Raw genomic sequence first — 24564 nt, forward strand, 5'->3', positions numbered from 1 at the left:
CAGCTGTTGAGCACTGGTTTCTGCTACTTCCATTTTACTATCTGGTCTTTTCTAGAACCTTGTGGGTGACATGGCGCTGACCTGCGGAGAAACACAACAGGCTTCACAATAGCTACTTTACTCTTCTTACCCGGGGGTCTTTGGTTTACTTCCAGGTTCAAACACGTGCCCTACAGGCACCACCTTTAATTATTCAACCTAATGGCCCATGTTCCCTTGGAAAAAACAGTAACAAATTTCTGAAACACTCATTTGCGGACACTACTACACCCTAATCCAAACCAAAATCTAACAAAGCGTCAGAACCCTGCAGCAGGTCAGCTGGTGTTAGGGGCAGAAGTAAAGCCCTGAATGTGACATCTCGGGCCTCACTGGCTTCGGGCACAGATGCCTGGTGGATGCAAGGTGGTCCGTAAGTGAAAAGAGCAAATAAAACCGAAGCCCTTAGGAGATTTCATATTAGCTCTGACTAAAGCAATCTCGTCATCAGATCAGTCAAGCCTCCTTTACTTTGCTCTGACCACAAAGAAGAAAACTGTGCACCTCAAAACTTAAGGTCCTCCCACACTGCCACGCAAGAGAGTAAATCTTTTTTAAAAAGATAGAATGATAAACGAGTTCTGGAAAATGGAGGGAAGGCAGTATGGCAGGAAAGAAGGCCAACTTTAAATGTCATCACCAGGCAGCAGCTTACCAGAGTGCCTTGGGAGATGGAGGGAGGCAGGCCTCCGCCGGAAATCCCAAATTAAAGCTTCCCTCCTGAGTCCCCTCTGGCTGCAATATCCTCTTTTAAAAAGAAAACACAGGGCTGAGAGGGTCTGGAAATACAAGGAAGGAGTGAAGGGGGAAAGCAGGGGAGAAAGAGGGGGACGATGAGAATTTTACGCTTTGGACACCACCTCGATCGCGGCATAAGTAACTTGGCCCCCCAGGAAAAGACACAGGCAGGAGTGAGGAGGAGGAAAGAGAAGGAAGAAGGTGAAGAGCCATTTTGCCTCCCTCACGGTTTTTACCGTGGGCCCTTCTTGCTGGCAAACGACCCAGCGGCACCTCTTGCAAATCAAAAGCCTGCGACCTGGCAAGCCACAACCAAGACAGACGAAAGCTACAGGTTCTGACAGCCCAGCAGCCCCAGCAGTAAACACATCTCATTCCTATTTGCCACAAAAGAGGTTTACGAGGTGAGAAGAAAACAGGGGAGTCTCAACAATGACCTTTTGTCAAGAAGTGAGTAGTCGCCACGGTGAACGGTGAACGTGTACAGAAAGGAACAACCAGAAAGCCACATTAGCCAGCAAAACCAATGGGCTGTTCAGCATTTGCTGCTGTAGAGACAGACAAGGCCCGGCTCCCGGGCTGTAAACCTCCAGGTGATGACTGAACATCCAGGCTGAATGAGGCAAACATCTGAAACCCACTTACCAATGCAAGTGACATTTCTACTAACTTACTTTGCAACCGAGAACAAGCAGGCGACTCTTCCAATTTCCTTAGTATATTCAGAGCCCAGATGAGAAGGAACAAAACAAATTAAATGTAAGAAATTTGGGCTGTACACACGAATGGATTTCTTAAACGAAAGTCAGTCATCCCATAAAGTAATTGAGCCCCTATTCTGTGCAACTGAGTGGGCATTTAAAGATGATTAAGAACTGATTCCACAACTAGGCAATACAAAGAAATGAAAGACTTCCAGACCGTTAAGGAAGAAATAAAACTATCTCCATTTGCAAATGACATTATCTTGTATATAGAAAATCCTAAGAAGTGCATGTACACACATGCAACTATTAGAGCTAATAAACAAGTTCGTCAAGATTGCAGGATATAAGATCAATATACAAAAATTAACTCTAATTCTATACACTAGTAATTAATAATCCAGAAATGAAATTAAGAAACCAATTCCATTTATCGGGGCACCTGGGTGGCTCAGCCGGTTGAGTGTCTGACTTTGGCTCAGGTCATGATCTCATGGCTCATGAGTTCAAGCCCCACATTGGGCTCTCTGCTGTCAGCACAGAGCCCACTTTGGACCTTCTGTCTCTCTCCCTCTCTCTCTCTCTCTCTCTCTCTCTGCCCTTCCCCAGCTCGCACTCTCTCAAAAGTAAACAAACATTAAAAAAAGAAAACAGTTCCATTTATAATAATAGCATAAAAAGGAATACAACATTCAGGAATAAATCTAACAAAGGAAGAGCAAGACCTATACACTGAAAACTACAAAACATCATTAGAAGAAGTTAAAGGCTTAAATAAATGAAAAACATCCCAAGGTAACAGATTAGAAGATGCTAAGTTAGATCGTTAAGAGGTCTATACTTCCAAAATTGATCTGCAGATTGAATGCAACACCCAACAAAATCCCAGCTGGCTTTTTGGCAGAAATTGACAAGTTGATCTTAAAATTCACATGACAGTGCAAGGGACATGAATAGCCAAAACAATTTTGGAAAAGAAGAACAAAGTTGGAGGACTCAAACTTGCTGATTTCAAAAATTACTATCAGCCTACAGTAATCAAGACTGTGTGGTACTAACATAAGGACAGACAGAAAGATCAATGGAATAGAACCGAGGGTCCACAAACAAACGCATACATCAAAGAACAAGTGATTTTTAAAAAGGGTGCCAAAAGAATTCAATGGAGAAAGAACTCTTTTCAACAAATGGTGATGCAGGGCACCTGGGTGGCTCAGTCGGTTAAGCATCCGACTTCGACACAGGTCATGATCTCAGGGCCTGTGGGTTCGAGCCCTGCATCCGGCTCTGTGCTCACAGCTTAGAACCTGGAGCCTGCTTCGGATTCTCTGTCTGTCTCTCTGTCCCTCCCCCACTCACGCTCTGTCTCTCTCTCTCAAAAATAAATAAATATTAAAAAAAGTTCTTTTTAATAGTGCTGGGAAAACTGGATATTCACATGCCAAAGAATGAAGTTGGACTGCTACCTCACATCATATACAAAAACTAACTCAAAATGAATCAAGGACTTCAATGTAAGTCCTAAAACTAGAATTCGCCAAAGAAAATATAGGTATAAATCTTTGTGACCTTAATTTAGGCAACAACTTCTTAGATATGCACAAGCAACCAAAGGAAAAACAGATATTCTGGACTTCATCAAAATTAAAACCTTCTGTGCTGACAATCCACAATATGTGAGATAATACTTGCAAATCATATATTTGCTAAGAGTCTAGTTTCTAGAATATATCAAGTACTCTTACAATTCAACAATAATGACAAAAAACCCATTTTAAAAAAGGGCAAAGGGTCTGAAGAGCTATTTTCTCTAAAGAAAATACACAAATGGCCATACGCACAGGAGACCATGCTCGGCACCATAAATTATCCATCAGGAAAGTGCAAATCAAGTCCGTGTGATATTAGGTGACAGCCACTAGGATGGTTATAAAAAAAAAAAACAAAAACAGACAATAACAAGTGTCGACAGGGAGAAATTGGAATCCTATACACTGCTGGTGGGAACGTAAGTAGTGCAGCCCCTTTGAACAGTCTAACAGTTCCTCAAAAAGTTCAACAGGGGCGCCTGGGTGGCTCAGTCGGTTAAGCATCCAACTTTAGCTCAGGTCATGATCTCCCAGTCTGTGGTTTTGAGCCCCATGTCGGGCTCTGTGCTGACAACTCAGAGCCTGGAGCCTGATTCAGATTCTGTGGCTCCCTCTCTCTCTGCCCCTCCCCCACTCATGCTGTCTCTCTCTCTCTCTTCTCTCTCCATCTCTCAAAAATGAATGGACATTTAAAAAAAATTTTTTTAAGTTCAACATAGGGTTGGTTGCCATATGACCCAGAAATTCCACACCCAGGTATATACCCAAGAGAAAACATAGGTCGACTCAAGAACTTGTATAAGAGTATTCGCAGCAGCATTATTTATAATAGCCAAAAAGTGGACACAACCCAAATGTTCATCAAGTGATGAGTGGATAAAGATGTCAAAAATCTGCACGATGGAATAATACTCAGCCAGAAAAAGGAATGAAGTGTAAGCTCACAGTACAGGTAAGATGAACCTCAAAGACATTACGCCACGTGAAAGAAACCAGACACAAAAGGCCACATACTGGATGAGTTCCATTATATGAAATGTCAAGAACAGGCAAATCCAGAGACAGAAAAGAAATTAGTGGTTGTCAGGGGCTAACAGAAGGGGTGACAGTGACTGCTAATGGGTATGGTTTCTTTTCGGTGTGATGAAATGTTCTGGAATTGGACAGTAGGGAAGGCCACACACGACTGTGTGAATAAACTAAAAAAAAAAAAAATCAATGAATTAGTGTAAAAGGGTGAACTTTATGGTAGGTGAATTGTATCTCAATTTTAAAATAAAAAGCAACAAAAAATAAGTGCCCCAGGAAGCCACAGAAAGGTCTTTTTTTAAAAAAAACTCAGCTTGAAAATATAATTCAGAACCTACACTTTCTTTTCAGGACTACAAACTAGCCATTTCTTGCTGATTTTTATTCCCATCATTTATTCTGGAGTCTTTTCAAACTCAACATATGTGATACAAAGATCGATAGGATTTTCAAGCTGGAGAGGGTAGTCAAAGATTGACTAATCCAAACCCCTCATTTTATTTATTTTCTTAAGAAGGTGAACCGGTTTCTTTATTTTGAGAGAGAAAGAGCACGCAAGCAAGGGAGGGACAGAGAGAGAATCCTAAGCAGGCTCCATGCTGCCAGCTCAGAGCCCGACACCGGGCTTGATTCCACGAACCGTGAGATCATGACCTGAGCCAAAATCAAGAGTCGGACACTTACCTGACTGAGCCACTCAGGCGCCCCACCAAACCGCTCATTTTAGAGACCAGACATTCTGGGCGGTGACTTGCCTGAGGCCATATGCAAGGTGGAGACCAAGGTAGAACTGGAATCCCCTCTCTTCATGGCAGGCTCTTTCCACACCACCGTATTAACACAACCAAATCCACAGGGCTTCATCATAAAGCACAGCTTCCAATGAGGAGAATACTGGCTCTCCCAAAACCTAGAGGAAAGCTAGGAGCTATGAGCAGGATTTACTACAAGTTCAACAGTCCAAAGTATTCAATGATCACAAAACCCTGCGATCCTATCATTAACACAACCTGCTCTTCACCAGCGAAGCAAAGCACAACAGAGACAGAACCCAGAGGCCAAGACATCGCAGCAGAGACCGCTCAAGCTGCCCCCAGGCGAGCAGGGGGCCAAAAAACCCTGCCCCACTTGTCCCAAACTTGAACTAGAACTGCACCCAGTGACACTCCAGCTCAAGTACGACCATCCTGTTGACTCCAGTGATCTTCTGGGCAAGGGAATCTCTCAAGGGGGGAATGGAAGAGGTGAAGCTTATTTTCACCTCTAACCTCTTGAAAAGCACGAGTATGAACAGCTCAGAGGCAGAGAGAGGAGAGGAGAGGATCAGAAAAAGTAGAGTGGCAAGAGGCAGGCGAGTCGAGCTGCAGACATCCGTAGACGCAGAATGGTTAAGGGCTGGAGAAGCCCCTGCCTGCACTCCAGCTCATCCAGCTCTCCATTTCCCAAAGAGGCCACAGAGGCTGGGCCAGAAATCCCCAGCACAAGGTCCACCAGCTGGCTAGCCACAGGTCAGGGCCGTCGGAGGAACAAACACGGCACAAGGACTTGACGTTCCCCCTTCCCTGCAGAATCTCCCCCAAAGTCCCCTAGCTGGCAACAGGGAGCTGACTCCTCAGCCTGAGTCTGCCTGCACACACCAGATCTGTGATTCACCCTTCAGTGGCCTCTCAAAACACAGATTTGCTGACAAAGAGAGAAATCTGTATGCATCTGATCCCTGCCTGTGTGGCTGTGGAGTCCTTTACACACAGCTGTGACAGTATTATCAGTCCCTCGGCTCTGAGGAAGCCAGATCTCTCCTTTTAACTCACTTCGAGGTAGTTAAGGGTCACTTAATAAACACCCCTGATGCTAAGTACCTCCCCAGGGGTTAGTGTCTGATGACCCTGTCCGGGCAATCACACATTCCCGAGGTCAGCGACAATGCGGACTGGCCTACAGAAGGTCTATAATTAGCGACCTGCACTAAAGAGACCCACAGAGACACCCAAAGAGGAACAGAGATGCCAGCAGGAGACATCAGGTGGTGCATCCGAGGACCAAGAGGAGAAAGCGCCCAAAGGACACCAGTGCTAACAGTGTGGCTGGGAGTAGTGGTTCCATCAACTGCTAGTGTGGGATTGGGGAACCGCAGGCATGTAACTTGTCTGCGTCTGGCCTTCCTCGACCGTTAAGACAGAGGTAACAGGACCTACCTCACAGGATCTTTGAAAGGATTCAATAATCAATTTAATACACAGCACAGTCCTTAAAACAAAATTAAGGCCGAAAGCAATGTCAGCCATGGTTGCAGTTGGCATTAAAAAAAAAAAAAAAAAAAAAGCCATAATAAAAATGTGATTTCTTCTGGGAAACTAGAGAAAGAGGGCCCCAAATCCTGATCACCTTGCTAGAATCCTAAAATACAGAGGAATTCATCATCAGAGGGAGTTTGTCTCCATCAGCCACTCGATTTTATTGACAGCATCTATGTATAAAATCATATTGACAAAGCCATCTTCAAGATCGAGTGGAAAGATGACATCATTACTAATACCGTTAGTAGGGCAGGCCTCCTGCCAGGCTGTGAGCACTGCCCTGGGCCACTCATCCCTGCAGGGCTGGGCATGTCGGCAGAGCCGTGAAGTGAAGCGAGTAAAGAGAAATCATTTCTACAGCAACAAGGACAGTGAGGGAGCAGAACAGCAAGGACTTCCCCAAAGCATGCACTCAAGAAACGCAATAGATGCCAGTCACTAACGCTGACAGCGAGAGGGGTCCCGGTCGTCACAGAGGCATCAACACAGGGAGGCTTTTCTGGCCCAAGTTACACGGAGGCAGCCGGCTGCTAAAGGAGCAGACCCTCGTGTCAAAATGCTAGAGTTGGAATCCTGCCTCGAGTACTTCCCAGCTCTGTGATCTTGGTAAAGCGGCTTAGGTTCTCGGAACCGTGCAGCGTTTTTGTAACAATCAAAACAAGGTAATAGTATATGCAAAGAACTTAAAGCATGTCTGGCACACAGTAAGCACCCAATAAATGCTAGAAAGACAAGAGGGGAGAAAAAACAACAACAGTGACTGACAGTCATGCTTCGGCCATGCTGTGGATGTCCCAAACGCACTCATGCAACAACAGCACCAAAAACAACCCAAGGCCTGCAAAGTTTCCCTTAAAACTCTGGACAGGAAGATACCTGAACACGTACTCTGGCTTCACAAACAAGCTTGCCCTACAGAGTGAAAGGATAGGGTAGAACATGCTCGCAACACAGGGGAAGTGGGAACTGGCTTGTGGAGAGGCAGCCCAGCTCAGGGTCCTAAGAACAGGACTCAGAGATGCATCCACAGTCTTGCTCAACTCCAAGGCACGCGAAAGTGCAACCCATGCGACCATAGGAGAGAGTGCCGAGCCCGGACTCTGAAACAGTGCGGAGCATACCGTGGCTGCCAAACCACAACCGCTTCCCCTAAACACCTTCACTACTCGATAATTTTAACACCGGCTTAGGAGGCGACATTCCTCAGCGAGACTCTAACAACCAACTCGTGACGATGACAGGGTACTAACCGTGAAGCTTGTTTAAAGAGCATTGTTACAGAGTCAATCACGCACTCCAAAAACAATTAACTGAAAGGATCTTATCGTCAAGCCTAGGAGTCTCTGTCTGAATTCAAGGGGTCCATAAATTTGGATTGGAAAAAAGAAGTGCATCTGTATTTCATGATCCCGAGTGAAATGTAGCATTTTCCCTCAGTAATGAATATAAGCAACACGCCGCACTAACATCAGCCACACCTGTGAGTCTAATAAGAGCTCTATCAATACAACTGTACAGTTTGAAATGTCTCACGATATTGCCTATACTCATCAGGACTTCTAAAGTGGCTTATGGGGAAGGAGCCCTGGCCTGGCAGTGACAGCATATTGGTAGGTGCCCAGCATATATTTATGAATCAATAAACTCAGCAAAACCAAATACAAATAAAACTACAGCCCAAGTATTCCAGACCCGTTTATTCCACAACGTGATTCACATGATGAAATGATGATGGTACAAAAGTACCTGGAAGGGCCCTTGGCAACTGCTTTAAGAGCACACAACACACAAAAGTTGAAGCCAGGGAGGCATGTTTTTACTGCTGGACAGTGACCAGGCGAACTCCCCTGCTCTCTGTAGCAGGGAAAGAGGGGTGTTTGGGGAGCTGGATCAGAGACAGGATCTTGGGCATCTGACACAGTCAATGAAGTGTCCCCTGCTGTCCTCTGCAGCGGAGGGAAGTGAACATACCCCTCCAGCCCAGGTCTACACAGCTAGGCTTTGAGTCTACCCCATCCCTGTCTGCCATGAAACAAAACAAATATTCAGGATTGTTTTTTTTTTTAACATTTATTCATTTTTGAAAGACAGAGACAGAGCACAAATGGGGGAGGACTAGAAAGAGGGAGACACGGAATCCGAAGCAGGCTCCAGGCTCCAAGCGTTCAGCACAGAGCCTGACGCAGGGCTCGAACCCACGACCGTGAGACCATGACCTGAGCCGAAGTCGGCCGCCCAACCAACTGAGCCACCCAGGCGCCCTCCGGATTGGTTTTAACAGAAGTTCTCCAACCAGTGAAGGTGAGTGGCACACAGCTGGCCTCGATGCTGACACTAAGCAGCAGCAGCAAACGCTTCACTCTAGAGACGCAGGGAGGTCTATTCTCCAGGTGGCCTGCGTGAACTGGGCTTGACTTCGGTCTTGCGGGGCAGGAACTCTGTCCTGCTCACTTCCCTGGCATACCAACACTCCATGCACCACAGATCTCTCCACCAGACCTCTCCTCTCCCCCACCGCTACCACCCAGGCCAAGACCCTCTTGCCTGGATGCCTGCACCAGACTCCTCGCCACACCAGTCTCCTGCCTTGCTGGTCTATTCTCTGTAGAACAATCGCCGTGACACTTGTAAAATGTAAATGGGACCATGTTATTCCCTGCTCAAACCCTCTGATAGCTTCCCATCACATCAGAACAAGGTCCGATCCCCTCCCAAGACCATCAAGGCCTGTGTGACCTGTCCCTGCCCACCCTCACCCTTCTCTCCTCACCCACCTCCTTCTTCCTGTCCTTAAATGCCCTAGTCCGGTCACATCTTCTGGCCTTTTCACGTGCCGTGCTTCCATTCGGTGCTTCCATTCGGTTCTTCCCGGGCTGGATTCCTCACTGCATTCCGGGCACTGCTCTAACGTCACGTCTTCAGAGGCCTTTCTTGATTTGCCTCCCAATATCCAAAGTCACTTGCTACTCCCAAGTTCTACAGAACTTTTCTTATCACTTATCATTACTTGACATTACATTACATAACTATCTGTTTACTGCAATAATTACCAACTCCATTTGTGCAGAAGCTTTCAAATGCCAATGAGCTGCAGGCCTCACCCAAACCAGTAAGTCAGAGTTTCAGGGAATAGGCCAGGCACCTCTAGTCCACAAAATCCCCCCTACGTGATTCTAACTGCAGCAAGGATTCATACTCTTACATCATACTCTTACAGTTTGATTCTCAAACTTTAATATGCAGACAATGCACCTGGGGATGTTATTAAAATATAGACTCAGGGGCACCTGGGTGGCTCAGTCAGTTAAGCATCTGACCTTGGCTCAGGTCATGATCTCGCGGTTCCTGGGTTCTGATTCTCTGTCCCCCTCTCACTCTGCCCCTCCCCTGCTTGTGCTCTCTCTCTCTCTCAAAGATAAACATTAAAAATTTTTTTTAAGTTTATTCATTTTGAGAAAGACAGAGAGAAAGAGAGAGCAAGTGGGGGAGGGGGAGAGAGGGAGAGAGAGAGAGAGAGAGGGAGGGAGAGAGGGAGAATCCCAAGCAGGCTCCACACTGTCATCACGGAGCCTGATTCAGGGCTCAAACTCACAAAACGTAAGACCATGACCTGAGCCAAAGTTGGACACTTAACCAACTGAGCCACCCAGGCACCCCCAAAAATAAGTATTTAAAAAACAAAAATATAAAATAAAATGTAGACTCAATTTCACTAGGTCTAAGGTGGAATCTGAGATTCTACATTTCTGGCAAGCTCCCAGATGATGCTAATGCTGGTCAGTGGACCTTGCTTTGAGCTGCAAGGGTCTAAAACATCACCGTCCAACAAAACTTTCTGCAAGGATGCAAATGTTCTAAATCTACACTGTTCAATACACACGTGACTACTGAGCACCTGAATCTCGGCTAGTACAGTGGAGAAACTGAATTTTTAATCTTAGGGTACCATATTAATACAGATCTAGAATGTATATGCTCCATGAAGGCACCAATTCCTAGAAATGTGGAGCATAAGAAAAGAATTAAGGATCCCTGCAAACTCTTGGCCTGAGCAGCCTCTGTGGATGGGACACTGTGAAAACTCTATCAGAGGCTTAGATGGCACCAGCTCAGGAGTGGATCAGTACTTACCTAGGGCAGGAAGGCAGCCACAGAAGGCCATTCTGAGACACTTCAGTGACCAAAGCATGCGGTAACCCACAGATGACCACCTTGACCTCATGACTCAACCGCACTCCTAACCACAACCCCAGGCACCCTTGACCAATGCCATCCCTGGGCATCCATGATCCTGGACAATGTTAAAGCCCCAGCTCTCACAGTGACTTGCTTTATTGCACTGATTTGTTATAGGATGTCTGCCTCTCCCACTAAGTTGTAGGTTCTTTCAAAGAGGGAACTTACTCCACTTGGTATTCTATTCCCATCACCTAGCACACAGCAGGACTCAATAAATACTGCATGAATGTCAGAGCCTGGACCCTACTGGGAGAATCATTAGTATTTTTACTGTTAATCACAAGAAACAGGGGAAACAATTGGGAGGAGGAGGGAGGATTACATAACAAGAGAAGATCGGTTCCTCCTTAAATGACTCAAAAATTTCCAAACACGTTTTAAGTCCAGATTTCAGAACACAGCATAAATAAGGTGGCCCTGTTTGACCACAAAACCTCATTTCCAAACACAAACACACGGGCAGGAAAAGATTATGTCCTTCCGACAACAGATGCAAAATCTACTAGTCTGGGATCTGGAAGAGCCCTCTTCACAAAGGGCTGAGGTTCAGAATCACATTCTTGCCTAAAAAGCACATGGGCCAGGTTCCCACTAGAACTGCTGGGAGGGGCATCTGGCCCCAAGGACAGCAAGGCCCCTGGGAATCTGTGCAGCCCACAGGCTCATTTTACCCCTGCAGTTAGAACCCTGTGCTTGTGACAGCAATGAGATTTCCAAGGTAACCAAGCACAACAGAGTAGAGAATTATGGCCCCGGAAGGAAGCAGATTAAATTGTAATACTTACGAGTCAACATCAAATTTATTTTTAAAACTACATATCTGACAAAAGCCAAATAGGCAAGGCAGCACGGATGGTGTTTTACAGGAGGACTGAACTATCAACATGAATATTCCAAGTACGTCTACAACTTTTTCTTATTCTGAGAATATTTCAAAGTGCCTACAGACTCCAAGAAACGGAGACAGAAATAACCCCCCCAAAAAGGTGGGGGCGGGGGAGAAGCTCACTTCTCAGAGTTATGTCACAACTACTTATTTTTTTCCATTATTTCCAAAAACACAGATTCCATCCAGTTGCAGCAGCAGACTTTGCTAAAAATGTGCACAATAATTACTTCACCCAGAGAAAGTGATCACCAGGCGAGACAACACACTGGTTAAAAAAAAACAAAAAAACAAAAAAAACAAGCATGGGTTAACAAATATAGTTTTCATTCACTTAACTCATTCAACCATTCCTCCGTTTCCTCTACTCTTCCTACCCGACCCCCAGGTAAACCCATGGTGGTGCCAGAGCCCTCAACAGGTTCTGCGGATTAACTATGTTGTCAAGCCGTTAGCATTTACTAGACCCGGTGCCTGTCAGAGGCTGTGCTGTATCTTATCTCATTGAACCCTCCCCACCACCCTCTGAAGTACAGAGGTATTGGTATCCAGAACTTAGTGCTGAGGAAAATAAGAAAACGCATCTCAGCCAAGTTCACAAAACTGGCAAGTGGTGGAGTCTGAACTTGAACCCATAGCTATCCAACAAATGAGGAATTCAGAGAATTCAGCATCACTAAAAGGGACAGAAGACGGGGGCGCCTGGCTGGCTCAGTCGTGGAGCATGTGACTCTTGAGCTCAACTTCTGATCCCGAGGTTGTAAGTTCGAGCCCCACGCTGGGTGTAGAGATTACTTAAAAATCATCTTAAAAAACAGCAACACTTCTGAAAACAGCGTGGAGCCACCTCTTCAACTTACTAGGCTCTATAACCTTGAACAAATTATCCTCTCTGAGCCTCAGTTTCCTCATGTATAAAGCAGCAATAAGGAATAAATACAACAGATGTGATATTCATAGCGCAGGGTAGGGACCCAACAGCTACCAACAACCCAGCTACACATGTACGTATCCAAAAAGTACATGTCAGTTGTAAAACACTTTTTATCAGACATAACCTACATTGGAAAAAATAAGTTCCCAAAGGTTTATCAGTTTAAAATTAGTTTGCTAATCCCATGACTCATTTATTTAAACACAGGAACAGGGCTTGCAAATTTTAAATTTATTTTATGTTAAATGAGTAATTTATGTCACAAGAGCCACTCTCTGCCTCACTTCAGTATGAAAAGTTAATGCTTGTTGAAAACTGAAATATGTGGGCATCACTTGTTAATGCAACTATTTGGAACAAGTTTTGGAAATGGGAATGAACATTACACACCCCAGGAGAGAGCATTATTTAAAGGAATCTACAGTGATTCCTCAGAGAGTAAACACCTCTCGAATCTAGTTTTCTCACAAATCCAAACTCACGGGCCGCCTGGGTGGCTCAGTTGGTTAAAGCATCCGACTTTGGCTTGGGTCATGGTCTCTCGGTTCGTGAGATCAAGGTATGTGGAGCCTGCTTGGGGTTCTCTCTCTTCACTCCTCCCTCTCTCAAAATAAATAAACGTTTAAAAAAAATCCAAATTCACATATTTCATATCATAGTATGAACAGTGGATTTGCCTAAAGTGAAAAGAGACCTGGGACGCCTGGGTGGCTCAGTCCATTGAGCATCTGACTCTTGATTTTGGCTCAGGTCATGATCTCACGAGTTCAAGCCCTGTATTGGGCTCTGCACTGACTGCACAGCCTACCTGGCATTCTCTCTGTCTCTCTCCCTCTCTTTCTGCCCCTCCCTCCCTCTCTCTCTCTCTCTCTCAAAATTAAATTTTTAAAAGTGAAGATAGACTTGTAATGATTTCAATTTTTTCATTTTTGAAAGTTTAACCGATCCGTGTGCTTGGATGCCAACAGGGAGCGAGCTTGCAATTTAATAAAATGACCAAATCCAGTCTCTTTCTAATCTGCTCAGTAACTGAGCTCTCGGGTAATCTCCTGCACAGCATACAAAAATAAGGCTTTGGAAATTACACACTGCAAACGAAAATTAATCAGAGGAAGGGTATGCCAATTTTAAGAGCAATTCCTATTTGCCTAACTCTCCAGCACCTGCCAGTGTTAATAATATTTAGCTGACAAACAGCAGTGGGGAAAAGAAACAGAACTTTACATATAATCGAGCCTTCTTTAAGGCATCGTGTACAAGGCTTCCTTCCCTAAAGAAACACTCAGCTACTTTTTTGGTTGCAATCATTCCATAGACATCATTAATGGTGTATTCTCAAAACAGGATGAAAATGTTCCCCTTGCTTTTCAACCAGTACTTCTGAAAAAACTTCTCTGGGTCATCTCCATCTGCCTCATTTAAAGCTTTTTTTTTTTTTTTTTTTTTTTTTTAATTTGAAGCCAACATTTTTAAGCCTTGCTGACACAAGTAGATGTGGGATTACAGAACTCACTACAAAAGGTTTACATGCAGCTCTCCTCCACCAAAAAAACAGGAGAGAAGAAAGGAGGGAGGTAGGAGGGGGCCCTAGCTATACTTAAAATATTCAGAATGCTAAATCTATCACTTTTAACTGTCTATGTCTACACAAATATAAATCCCCATTAAGAGAAACATTCTGGGTTTTTTTTTCCCCAAGCAATTCCTAACAGCAGATGCTCTGCTCAAAGTGGGCAAAAAAAATTAATGGCATCGCTTAATTTAAAAAGCTCTGCCATGACCTCCCCTCCCTCACTCTAGCCCAATCATCTTCTAAAATGCCTGCGATACCCCATTTTAAGGCTGTAACTTGACATTCTGGCCAAGAGAAATTTAATCGTCTATTCCATACTGGCACACGTGTGGCTTGTAAACCAGTTACCTATTACGAGCCAAGCAGAGTGCTAAGCACGTCACACACCGCGTCTCTGACCCTCATAATAGTCCGGGAAAGGATGTATTTATTACTCCTGTTGGCTAGGTAAGGAAAACGAGAGCAGAGAGGCGAGGAGCTACCCTAAACCACACAGCAGCGGGGGCCCTGGACTCACAAACTCTGCCCTACGACGCATGCTGCTTTGACTGTCAACCTAAGCTTGTTCATTCCTGAGGGTTCTCTCCGCAGGATGCGGAGGGCTTACCAGTTAGCACTAGGCATGATGACTTTGCACCTTGAAAGCACTTGATTAAAATCAGGCCTTTTCCAGGCTGATGGGGAGGAGGGCAATCGGGGGGGGGGGGGGGGGTTCAAGAGGGTGAGACACACGCAACTGGGGGACGGCTATCACACGTCTTCGGATCAGAAGCCCCGGCTCCGCACTCAGCTCCCCGCACTCGGTTGCCGGGCGCGGTGTGGAATGCGGTCAGGCCTTCCCCGCTAAGGTGTGCACACCTTCCCCGGACGGCCGGGGTCCTCCCACGGTCCTCCCGGCCACCCGAGGGGCGGGCAAAGGGGGCCAGGGCTGCAGCGGGGCTCGGAGCACACGGCTGCGCGGCGGGGCGGGCTGCGGGCAGGGGCTCTCCCAGAACAAGTGGGAGGTGGGCGCCGGGCGAAGGCTGGCGAGCCCACCACCCCGGCCGCGGCGGGCGCGGGGGTCCCAGCTCACCGCCCACCCCGCCCTCCCGGCCAAAGTTGGCCGCGCTGCGGGAAACCGCCCGGCCCGGGGCCCCGAGAGGGAAACGAGGGCGGCGGGAGGAGGGGGGGGGTCTTAAAAAGGCCCAAGGTAGCCATCAGCCATCTCCTCGGAGCCACCTACACGGAACAAAGGGCTTCTGTGTCGGGCAGGGGTGGCCCGGCCGCGTCCGATTTGGAGGAAAAGAAACTTTTCCCGGGCTGCGGGCGCGGGGGGCAGGGGCGGGGGAGGGCCGGGCGGCGGGCAGGGCGCGAGGCCACCTGAGGCCGGGGCCACCCGCCCCCGCCGCCCGGCGACGCCCGCCCGGCGCCGCTCACCTCCTCGATGGCCGCCACCGTGTTCCGGCACTGCGCGGTGCGCGTGGTGAAGCTCGAGGCCGTGGGCGCCTTGTAGTCCTCATGGGTCTCGGCCACGAATTCCGACACGGAGATCTGGTCCGGCATCGCCTCGGCGCGCGGGCGCGGGCGGCCGGCCGCGGGGGTGCCGCCGCCTCAGCCGCCGCGCGGGCTCCGACCGGCCGCTCGGACGCCGCCGCCGCCGCCGCGCCCGCAGCTCGCCCGGCCGGCGGACAAAGGGAAGCGCCGGGGCGCGGGCCGCCGCCGCAGGAGCCGCAGGAGCCGCCGCAGGGCGCGGGTCGGCCGCCCGCGGGGCCGGGCGGCGGGAGCAGGGGCCGCGCGCGCAGCCCCGCGCAGCTCGGGCCCGGCCGGTCCGCCAGCCGCGCCGAGGGCTCCGCCGCCTGCCCTCCCGAGCGAGCCCCGAGGCGGACGCGCAGAGCCGGCGGGAACTGCCGGCCACCCAGCCGCGGGCCCCGAGCGACTCCCGCGGAGAGGGGCGGGTCCGGGCCGGGGGCGGCGGCCGGCCGAGCGCGGGGCGGGGCGGCGCGGAGGGCCGGGCCGCCAATCCGCGCGCTCGCCGCCGCCGCCGCCGCCGTCGCCGCCGCCGGGAAGCCGAGCCTGCAGGAAGGAAGGCGGCGCGCGCCCCGGCCCGCCGAGCCGCTCGCCCGCCACCGCGCGCCGCATTGTCTCGGCGTTCGAGCCCCGCGCCGCGCGCCGTGGTTCGAGGGCGCGCCCCCACCCCCACCCCACCCCCACCCCGGGCCTCGCGGGCAGGCGGGGCCTCGTCTCACCCTTCCGGGCCCAGCCACAGTCTACCCTCCCCTACCCGGCGCTAGGAACCTTCCTTGGGGTCCCCCCCTAAACCGCGGGGAATGCCCGTCCAGGCGAGAGAGAAAGTGTGAGGAGCTCGCCCCCTGCCGGACGGTGCGCTCCGCCCCCCGCCCGCACTCGGCGCGACGAGTGTCTCCCGCGCCCGGCCGGGCATCACCCGCACCCCACCCCCCACCCCCCCCACCCCCCCACCCCCCCGCCCGCCGCCAGTCTGGGGTTCGGGAACAGTGACAAGAAATGACCATATGGTGATGCTCCCGTGCTCTATGTAAAGTCACCTAATCCTCACGAGCTCACGAGGCACGGAAAGCGAGGGTTATTTGCTTTATATAGAACACGCAGCCGCAGAGCACACAGTGAAGGCCCCGGGGGCGACCGGGGCTTCAAACTCGGGTCCCGCTGACTTCGAAGTCTGGGCGCTGCCGAGCTCACAGGACCCTAGGAAGTGTCCCCGTCGTGTTTCCGAAAGCTTGTACGAGCCTAGGTCATTCTGCGTTCGTTGGAAATAGTTTTAGAGTACCAGACGAGGACCCACCCTGGGAAGATAACTGCATGCCCTCAAGTGAAATTCCTGCAGGAAGTGGAGGGAACCCAGGCAGTGGACGAGAACCTGGGGAAAGAGCCCCTCTTCCTGTGGTTTCAGAGGGGACACGCAACAATGGCAGGCAACTCTCATGCATGACTGATTCAGCACGCAGTTTGAATTCGTACAGATTTTCATGTAACAGCTCTTAAGGAAACTTTAAGGGTTATTTTTAAAAATCCAGAAGCTCCGAAGACACTGGTCAAATGAAATCACACCCTATAACTCTCCGCCAGGCATGTGGCATGGTTTCTGTAGCTGCCAGCAATAAAAGCAAGAGAAACTTTACAAAAACCTTTTGTGCATCTGAAAAGGAGGAAGTGTGAGAGACATTGGAAATTCAATATGTCAGACAAAGCAGCCTCCTGACGCTGCAGGACAGTGGACCAGTCAAACAATCTTTTTTTAAGCTCCCATGTAAGAATTTGCTATATGAGATGGCAGCGTGGGTCAGACGTTATGTATGGCCTTTGGTATTTTAGTAGCATTGCATGTGAAATTTAACTTTCTGAAATAGCGGTATTAGTGGATAGCTTTTATTGCCGCACTAGGCAATGAGTTACAATTTTTAAAACTGTAGCATCTCTGCTCCTGTCTTCCTTTTAGCTGTTTTCACTCTTTTGGTGTCTTTGGTGGGTTTCCTCTATATGCTACTAAGTCTACAATCCAAGTCCTGTACATATTTATGTTAATACATCCTCCCCTACACCGAGCAGACTCTGTTTTCCTCCTCACTGGTTTTCCAGCTACAGCTTTTGTTTCGTTCTTTGTTGTCACCGGAGAATATTCCGGATAGTTTTTCAAGTCTTGATTTTTAGAGGACTAGTATCCATCAGGCTGTGAGGGTTAAAGAGGAGGAAGTCGTGTTTTTCCCTGGCATCTAGTACAGCATTAACCAGACTGATCAAGACTACTTTCACAAGGACAAAGTTGAGCTTGGTGTTCTTCTCTGCTCTCTTTATATGCAACGCCTGTTCTTGTTTCCTGTAGTTTAATATAACTTTTCAGGTAACGTTACAGGAGACTTTAGTAGCCACAAAAATAAAATTGCACAGCTGCAAAGCACCATGCAAGTGGTTGGGAGGGCTGGTGGGAAGCAAGTCATTACCAAGTCCTCTGGTGTATAAAATGACCTCTGTGACAGAACACGAAAGCCGTGTACTCTCGCAGACATCCCGGAGAATCGCAGAAAACCTTGCCCTGTGCACAGGCTGGGAATTAAAACAAGATCTGAGCCAGACACAGCTAATGTGCCTCTGAGATTAATATAACAAGAATGAGTAGTTTCCAACAAATAATAATAGAATTAAAGTTGAACGTGGATCAAGAAAACATTACACACATACACGTACATTTTTTTAATGTATGAAGGGAAGACTTTCCGATAACATCATTAAAGGTCTGTATTCCCTCACCAAGAAATTTTGTATCTACATAGCCCTGAAAACCTAATGTTTTAAAAAGCCTTATGGTGGGGTGCCTGAGTGGCTCAGTCAGTTAGGCATCCGACTTCGGCTCAGGTCATGATCTCGTGGTTTGTGGCTTCGAGCCCCACGTTGGGCTCTATGCTGACAGCTCGGAGCCTGGAGCCTGTTTCCAATTCTGTGTCTCCTTCTCTCTCTGCCCTCCCCGGCTTGTGCTCGCTCTCTCTCTCTGTCTCAAAAATAAAGAAACATTAGAAAACTTTAAAAAATAAAAAATAAACAGCCTTATTAATGGTAAATCTGACCTGAAATGAACTGACACGAAGCTGTTTATATTCTTATTTCTCCCACTTCATTTGAATAGTTATGTTTTACTACAAAATATAAATGTGCTTGATTATGGAGTATTGCCCCAGACCCCACTGGGGATGACTCAGAATAGCCAGTATATGTGCTTTATTACCATTCTAAAACCTGAAAAGTTCTGAATTCCACACACATCTGGCCCCAGGGGTTTCAGATAAGAGATTGTAGGTTTGTATTACTTAAAAAGAAAAGAAAAAAAAAAAAAGAAAGAAAGTAAGAAACATGGTGTTGGAGGCTTGTCATTTCCAGGGAAGAGGAAAGAAATTGTCCTCTCAAAAGTGACATTTTCAGCAGCCCATTGAGACTGGCCAACAAGCCCGTTTTCCAAAGGAATTTTCTGCCTCCAGTCATTCTCAAGAACCTGGGATTTTTCACTCTCAGATCAAGGTATAAAATGTGTTCTTGACTCTGAAATGTGCTTGAGGGTTGGCTGGTTTAACGCAAGACTTGCCCAGTTCACTTGCTATTAATTTGTGAACAATTACTCTTGGAATGACTAGATCTGTGCCTTAGAAGAATTATGTAGGGCGCCTGGGGGACTCAGTCGGTTAAGTGTCTGACTCTTGGTTTTGGCTCAGGTCATGATCTCACAGTTCAAGAGTTCAAGCCCTGAATTGGGCTCTGTGCTGACAGAGTGGAGCCTGCTTGGGATTCTCTTTCTCTCTCTCTCTCTCTCTCTCTCTCTCTCTCTCTGTCCGTCCCCTGCGGTCTCACTCTCTCTCAAAACAAATAAACTTTAAAAAAAAGCAGGGGGGCTCCTGGGTGGCTCAGTCAGTTAAGCATCCAACTTCTGCTCAGGTCATGATCTCAAGGCTTGTGAGTTCAAGCCCTGCTTCGGCTCTGTGCTGACAGCTCAGAGCCTGGAGCCTGCTTTGGATTCTGTGTCTCCCTCTCTCTCTGTCCCTCCCCCACTCACACTCTCTCTCTCTCTAAAAAAAATAAACACTAAAAAATTAAAAAAAAAAAGAATTAGGGTAACAGTGTAATGAAATAAGAGGGAGCATATCCACAACAACCCTTGTGATGTAATATGTAAGTATACATACTCAGAGGTTTCTTTTCTACAGCCTAACAATGGTTCTCCCCGAAACAGTATTACTCAAGGCGCCCACTTATCCCAAAGTAAGAGAAGTCTGAGTACATTCACCACAATGATCTCATCTTGCGCTTGAGAGAGAAAAATTAGCACACAGAAACTATTTTATACTTGAAAACTTAGGTTTTGATATCAGCTTTGCTTCTCTGACTTAGATAAGTAAATTAACCTCTCTGGATTCCGTTTATCTGAAGAATGAAAGAAGCTGGGCTAGCTGAGTTTGAAGGCTCCTTCCTCCTTCCTGCACTGGCCTTCTCCCGATTCCGTGACCCGTGTTTTATGTTAGTTTGGCCACAAGAGAGAAAATGCCACAGGGGCCATATTATTACTGAGAATCTTATCATTGGTCCTAGACTTTTGAGAATGAGCACTGTTTTAGAGGATATTCAAAGCCAATTTTTGAGAACGTTGTCATTTTGTTAAGGTGGAAAATTCAGATGACAAGCTGATATATTCATAGCTAACTTCGCATTAAGATACTTGAGGTCTGGTTTTGTTTTTTGTGTTTTTTGTTTGTTTTTTGTTTTTTTGGTTTTAAGCAGTTTCTCCAGGTGACCCTCCGGTTGGTAAATTGCAAGAGACAGTCTAGAAAAATGAGGTATAGGGGCGCCTGGGTGGCTCAGTCGGTTAGGCGGCCGACTTCGGCTCAGGTCATGATCTTGCGGTCCGTGAGTTCGAGCCCCGCGTCAGGCTCTGTACTGACAGCTCAGAGCCTGGAGCCTGCTTCATATTCTGTGTCTCCCTCTCTCTGACCCTCCCCTGTTCATGCTCTGTCTCACCCTGTCTCAAAAATAAATAAACGTTAAAAAAAAATTTTGAAAAATGAGGTATAATCGATACTATGCTGGAGCCAGCTAGATCTGATTCCAGAGAGAACAGGCTGGTAGATTTTCAGAAGTTTTGCAAACTGTGGGTTGTACCTCTGTGGTAGAAACACTACTCTAGGGGCGCCTGGGTGGCTCAGTCGGTTAAGCGTCCGACTTCAGCCCAGGTCACGATCTCGCGGTCCGTGAGTTCGAGCCCCGTGTCGGGCTCTGGGCTGATGGCTCGGAGCCTGGAGCCTGCTTCCGATTCTGTGTCTCCCTCTCTCTCTGCCCCTCCCCCGTTCATGCTCTGTCTCTCTCTGTCTCAAAAATAAATAAACATTAAAAAAATTTTTTTTTAAAAAAGAAACACTACTCTAATGGTGTGCTGTTGTATATCTCTTCCCAATTCCCGTTCTCACAGCTTGGAATCGTCCATGGTGGGAGTATTTACAAATGCTAAAAATCAAGGTTTTATTTATTGTTTTGTTGATCGTCTAAACTTAATAAAGTGGTAGAGAAAATGTTAATAACGCAGATTAAAAGTGTGTCGGGTCTATAACCTTTACGTTGTGAGTAGTGAAAATATTTGAGGTAATATTCTTCTAGTATTTTCAGACTGTCACATGATTCAGCGAAGAGGTCGCTCCTGACTGATGCGTGAAGCTACCACATACCTCTTCATGGCTTCACTTCTGTGTTATTTGTTAACACGGACAAACTATCAACCAACATTCATGTCAGAACCACACTCATTTATCCACGGCAGGAACAACTGCTTTGCTGGGCTGGATAATCACCAAGCATTTATCCACAGTCTCATTGTGTCAAATCATGGTTGACTTGCAAACACCCTTGGGCCACGAATGCAAGGGTTCGGCCAAAATAACGAAAGCTTTCCGTGAGAATCAATTAGCTGCATGGAATTTACAATAAAGAATATTATGTGGGGCGCCTGGGTGGCTCAGTCGGCTGAGCGTCCAACTTTGGCTCAGGTCATGATCTCACAGTTCGTGGGTTCGAGCTCCGCGTCGGGCTCTGTGCTGGCAGCTCGGAGCCTGGAGCCTGCTTCGGATTCTGTGTCTCCCTCTCTCTGGCCCTCCCCCTCTCACGCTCTGTCTCTCTCTCTCTCTCTCAAAAATAAACAAATGTTAAACAAATATAATAAAATAATATTGTATAATTTGTTATTATTTTTCAGTTGGGCGCTACATTTCCTTTATGTCAGCGAAAATTAAATGTATGTGCACACACACATTTTCTTCCAAGAGCAGGTGGTTAAACATTTACCAGCCCACTACTGAGTATAATTGTATCTTCCCTGCCAGGAGGCAGAGAGTTAGACCTTCCCACTCTGAGTCATGCTTATGGGATAAAGCACATATAGGACAAAACCTCAGTAAATTGGACTATACACGCAAGGGCAACTTGTGTTAATAAAAATTATCTTAGAGTAATTAAGAAAATGCTATTTGTTGTTTTCAAGTGCTTAGAACAACACAATTAAGCACCAACAGAGGGTGTGGTCTGCTTTAATGAAAAAGCAAAGAAAGTTTAATTAGCACTCTGTATGTAAATAGATTTTCTAAAGCTTTTACTGAGTGCTCGCAGTAATTTATTTTCTTGAATCAAATCACTGGCTTCCCCCTCCACTCAGCTCCATTTTCAAGCTTCGTAGGTCACCCAGGTGGCACAGATTTCCACTTGTGCCTCAGTTGAACACCTTACCCCTGCCCTGAACAACTCCAACGGTTCCCTATTGGCCACAGGATAAAGTTTAAACTCCTTTTTCCCCCCAGGCTTTTTTCCAGCTTCCTCCACTATTACCTTCTCTTGACCTTGTTCCCACCCAGAGTCTGCAACTATGGCCCAGGGGCCAGATACGGCCTGCGGACTGATTTTATACTGTCCTTGAGCTATATATATACATATATACGTATATATATACGTATATATATATATACATACATATATACGTACGTATATATGTATGTATATATATATAACATTCTTAGCTCATATGTTTACTTATTTATTTTGAGAGAGACACAGAGAGAGAATCTCAAGAAGGCTCCTCACCGGTGGCACAGAGCCCGACTCAGGGCTTGAACTCACGAAGTGTGAAATCATGACCTGAGATGAAACCAAGAGTCAGACGCTTAACAACCTGGCCACCCAGGTGCCCCTGAGCTAAGAACAGTTTTGACGTTTCCCAAAAGTAGAAAAATAAGTCAAAAGAAGAACAATATTTTCTGACACATGAAAATGATATGCATCCCATGGGGCGCCTGGGTGGCCCAGTCGGTTAAGCGTCCGACTTTAACTCAGGTCATGATCTCGCGGTCTGTGAGTTCGAGCCCTGTGTCGGGCTCTGGGCTGATGGCTCAGAGCCTGGAGCCTGCTTCAGATTCTGTGTCTCCCTCTCTCTCTGCCCCTCCCCCATTCATGCTCTGTCTCTCTCTGTCTCAAAAATAAATAAACGTTAAAAAAAAAAATTAAAAAAAAAAAGAAAATGATATGCATCTCAAATGTGAGCATTGATAAAGTTTTATTGGCACACAACCACACCCATTCAGTTGCAACAGACCCTGAATGGCTCACATACCTAAAATGTTTATGGTACAATCTGACCCTTTGCAGAAAAAGTTTGCTGGCCCCATTTTCACCACACTAAACTCCTCATTTTTCCCAACTCGCAGAGGTTTTTTGCAGTAAGTAGTTTGAACATGGTTGTCTACCTTTAATCTCTGTTTCCTGGAGGGCAAGTCCTAGCACAGGACCCACGGCCTTGCACAGGCTTCCCCCCTGCTCCAACCAGTTCACTGAGTCCATGAAGTATTTTCTCACCACAAAACCCTCAGTCTGGAACATCCCTCCCCTTGTTCATCTACCACACTTCTCATCATCCTCCAGGATCAAACCCAAACCTCCTTTCCATGAAGTCTCTCCCTCTCTCTCTCTTTTAATGTTTATTTATTTCGAGAGGGAGCAGGGGAGGGGCAGAGAGAGAGGGAGAGGGCGAGTCCCAAGCAGGCTCCACCCCAGCATGGAACCCAGTGTGGGGCTGGATCCCACGACCATGAGATCACGACTTGAGCAGAAATCAAGACACAGACGCTCAACTGGCTGAGCCACCCAGGTGCTCCCTCCACGAAGTCCCTTTTAAACATTCTAGGCCAAAGGGCACCTGGCTGGCTTAGTCGGTCCATCTCAGGATCCTGAGTGCAAGTTGGATGTGGAGCCTACTGAAAAATAAAAAAGACATTCTGGACAAAATCAAGCACCTCCTCCTCTGCTCTCAGTCTCTCAAAAATAAACAAATGTTAAAAAAAAAAATTTTTTTTTTAAATGCTTCAGTTCCCCCAAAGTTCTAGGTGCTTCCACCACAGGAACGTCCCCATTGTATCATGACTAGCACACGGGTTTCCTCGTCTCACTGCTGTCACTAGACTAGACTCTTGGGACAGAGGGGATGTCTTTGTACCTCTAACTCCAAAACACAGGGCGGGCACACAGGAGGTGCTCAGTAGGTGTTAACAGAATTGAATCGCACGTAAGCGCTTGGCTTTCAGCATTGAAAATGAGAGAAGACATATCGACTCAACACACAGAAAACGCAGAGGTGTGAGAGAGAGGAAGGCGGGTGGGCTTTTCCCGCCATGGGGCCTTCTCCGTGGGCTCAAGTCTTCTGTAAAGATATGTTTGTAGGGGGAAATCCGGCATTGGAGAGTGGAGAGGGGATCGTTCTATGACCCGACCCCTTCAGAGACGGAAACGTGCACTTTTCCTCCCTTGCTATGGGAAGGCTTAACCGTGCCAGTGTCGAGATGGCAGTGATGTGGCATCATCACATGTGAGCTGAGGCGCTCCTGTCCCCTCAACCCTTCTGCTGGCAGTGCGGTCCCCAGCCCGGCAGTGTCTACATCACGTGGGGGCCTCGTGGCAGTGCAGAATCCCAGACCTGCTGAAGCAGAGTCTGCACGTTAGCAAGACCCCCGG

At 47.3% G+C, this 24564-nt stretch overlaps 1 protein-coding gene across 5 annotated transcripts in view; it reads right to left on the bottom strand.

Moving 5' to 3' along the window:
• The window catches only part of ASAP2 (ArfGAP with SH3 domain, ankyrin repeat and PH domain 2), a 173967-nt gene extending 158022 nt beyond the window's left edge, over positions 1-15945 (bottom strand). For 3 of the 5 annotated variants that reach the window (XM_053891168.1, XM_053891167.1, XM_053891165.1), the window contains exon 1: positions 15445-15945. In XM_053891168.1, the coding sequence (XP_053747143.1) occupies positions 15445-15570 (126 nt within the window). In that variant the 5' untranslated portion in view covers positions 15571-15945. The remainder of the gene's footprint in view (positions 1-15444) is intronic. The other 2 variants (XM_053891166.1, XM_053891164.1) reach the window with 1 other exon arrangement.
• Positions 15946-24564: the final 8619 nt, after the last annotated feature.

The sequence above is a fragment of the Panthera pardus genome, unplaced genomic scaffold (assembly GCF_024362965.1).
Source record: "Panthera pardus isolate Hobbes unplaced genomic scaffold, ASM2436296v1 HiC_scaffold_26, whole genome shotgun sequence".
NCBI lineage: Eukaryota > Metazoa > Chordata > Mammalia > Carnivora > Felidae > Panthera > Panthera pardus.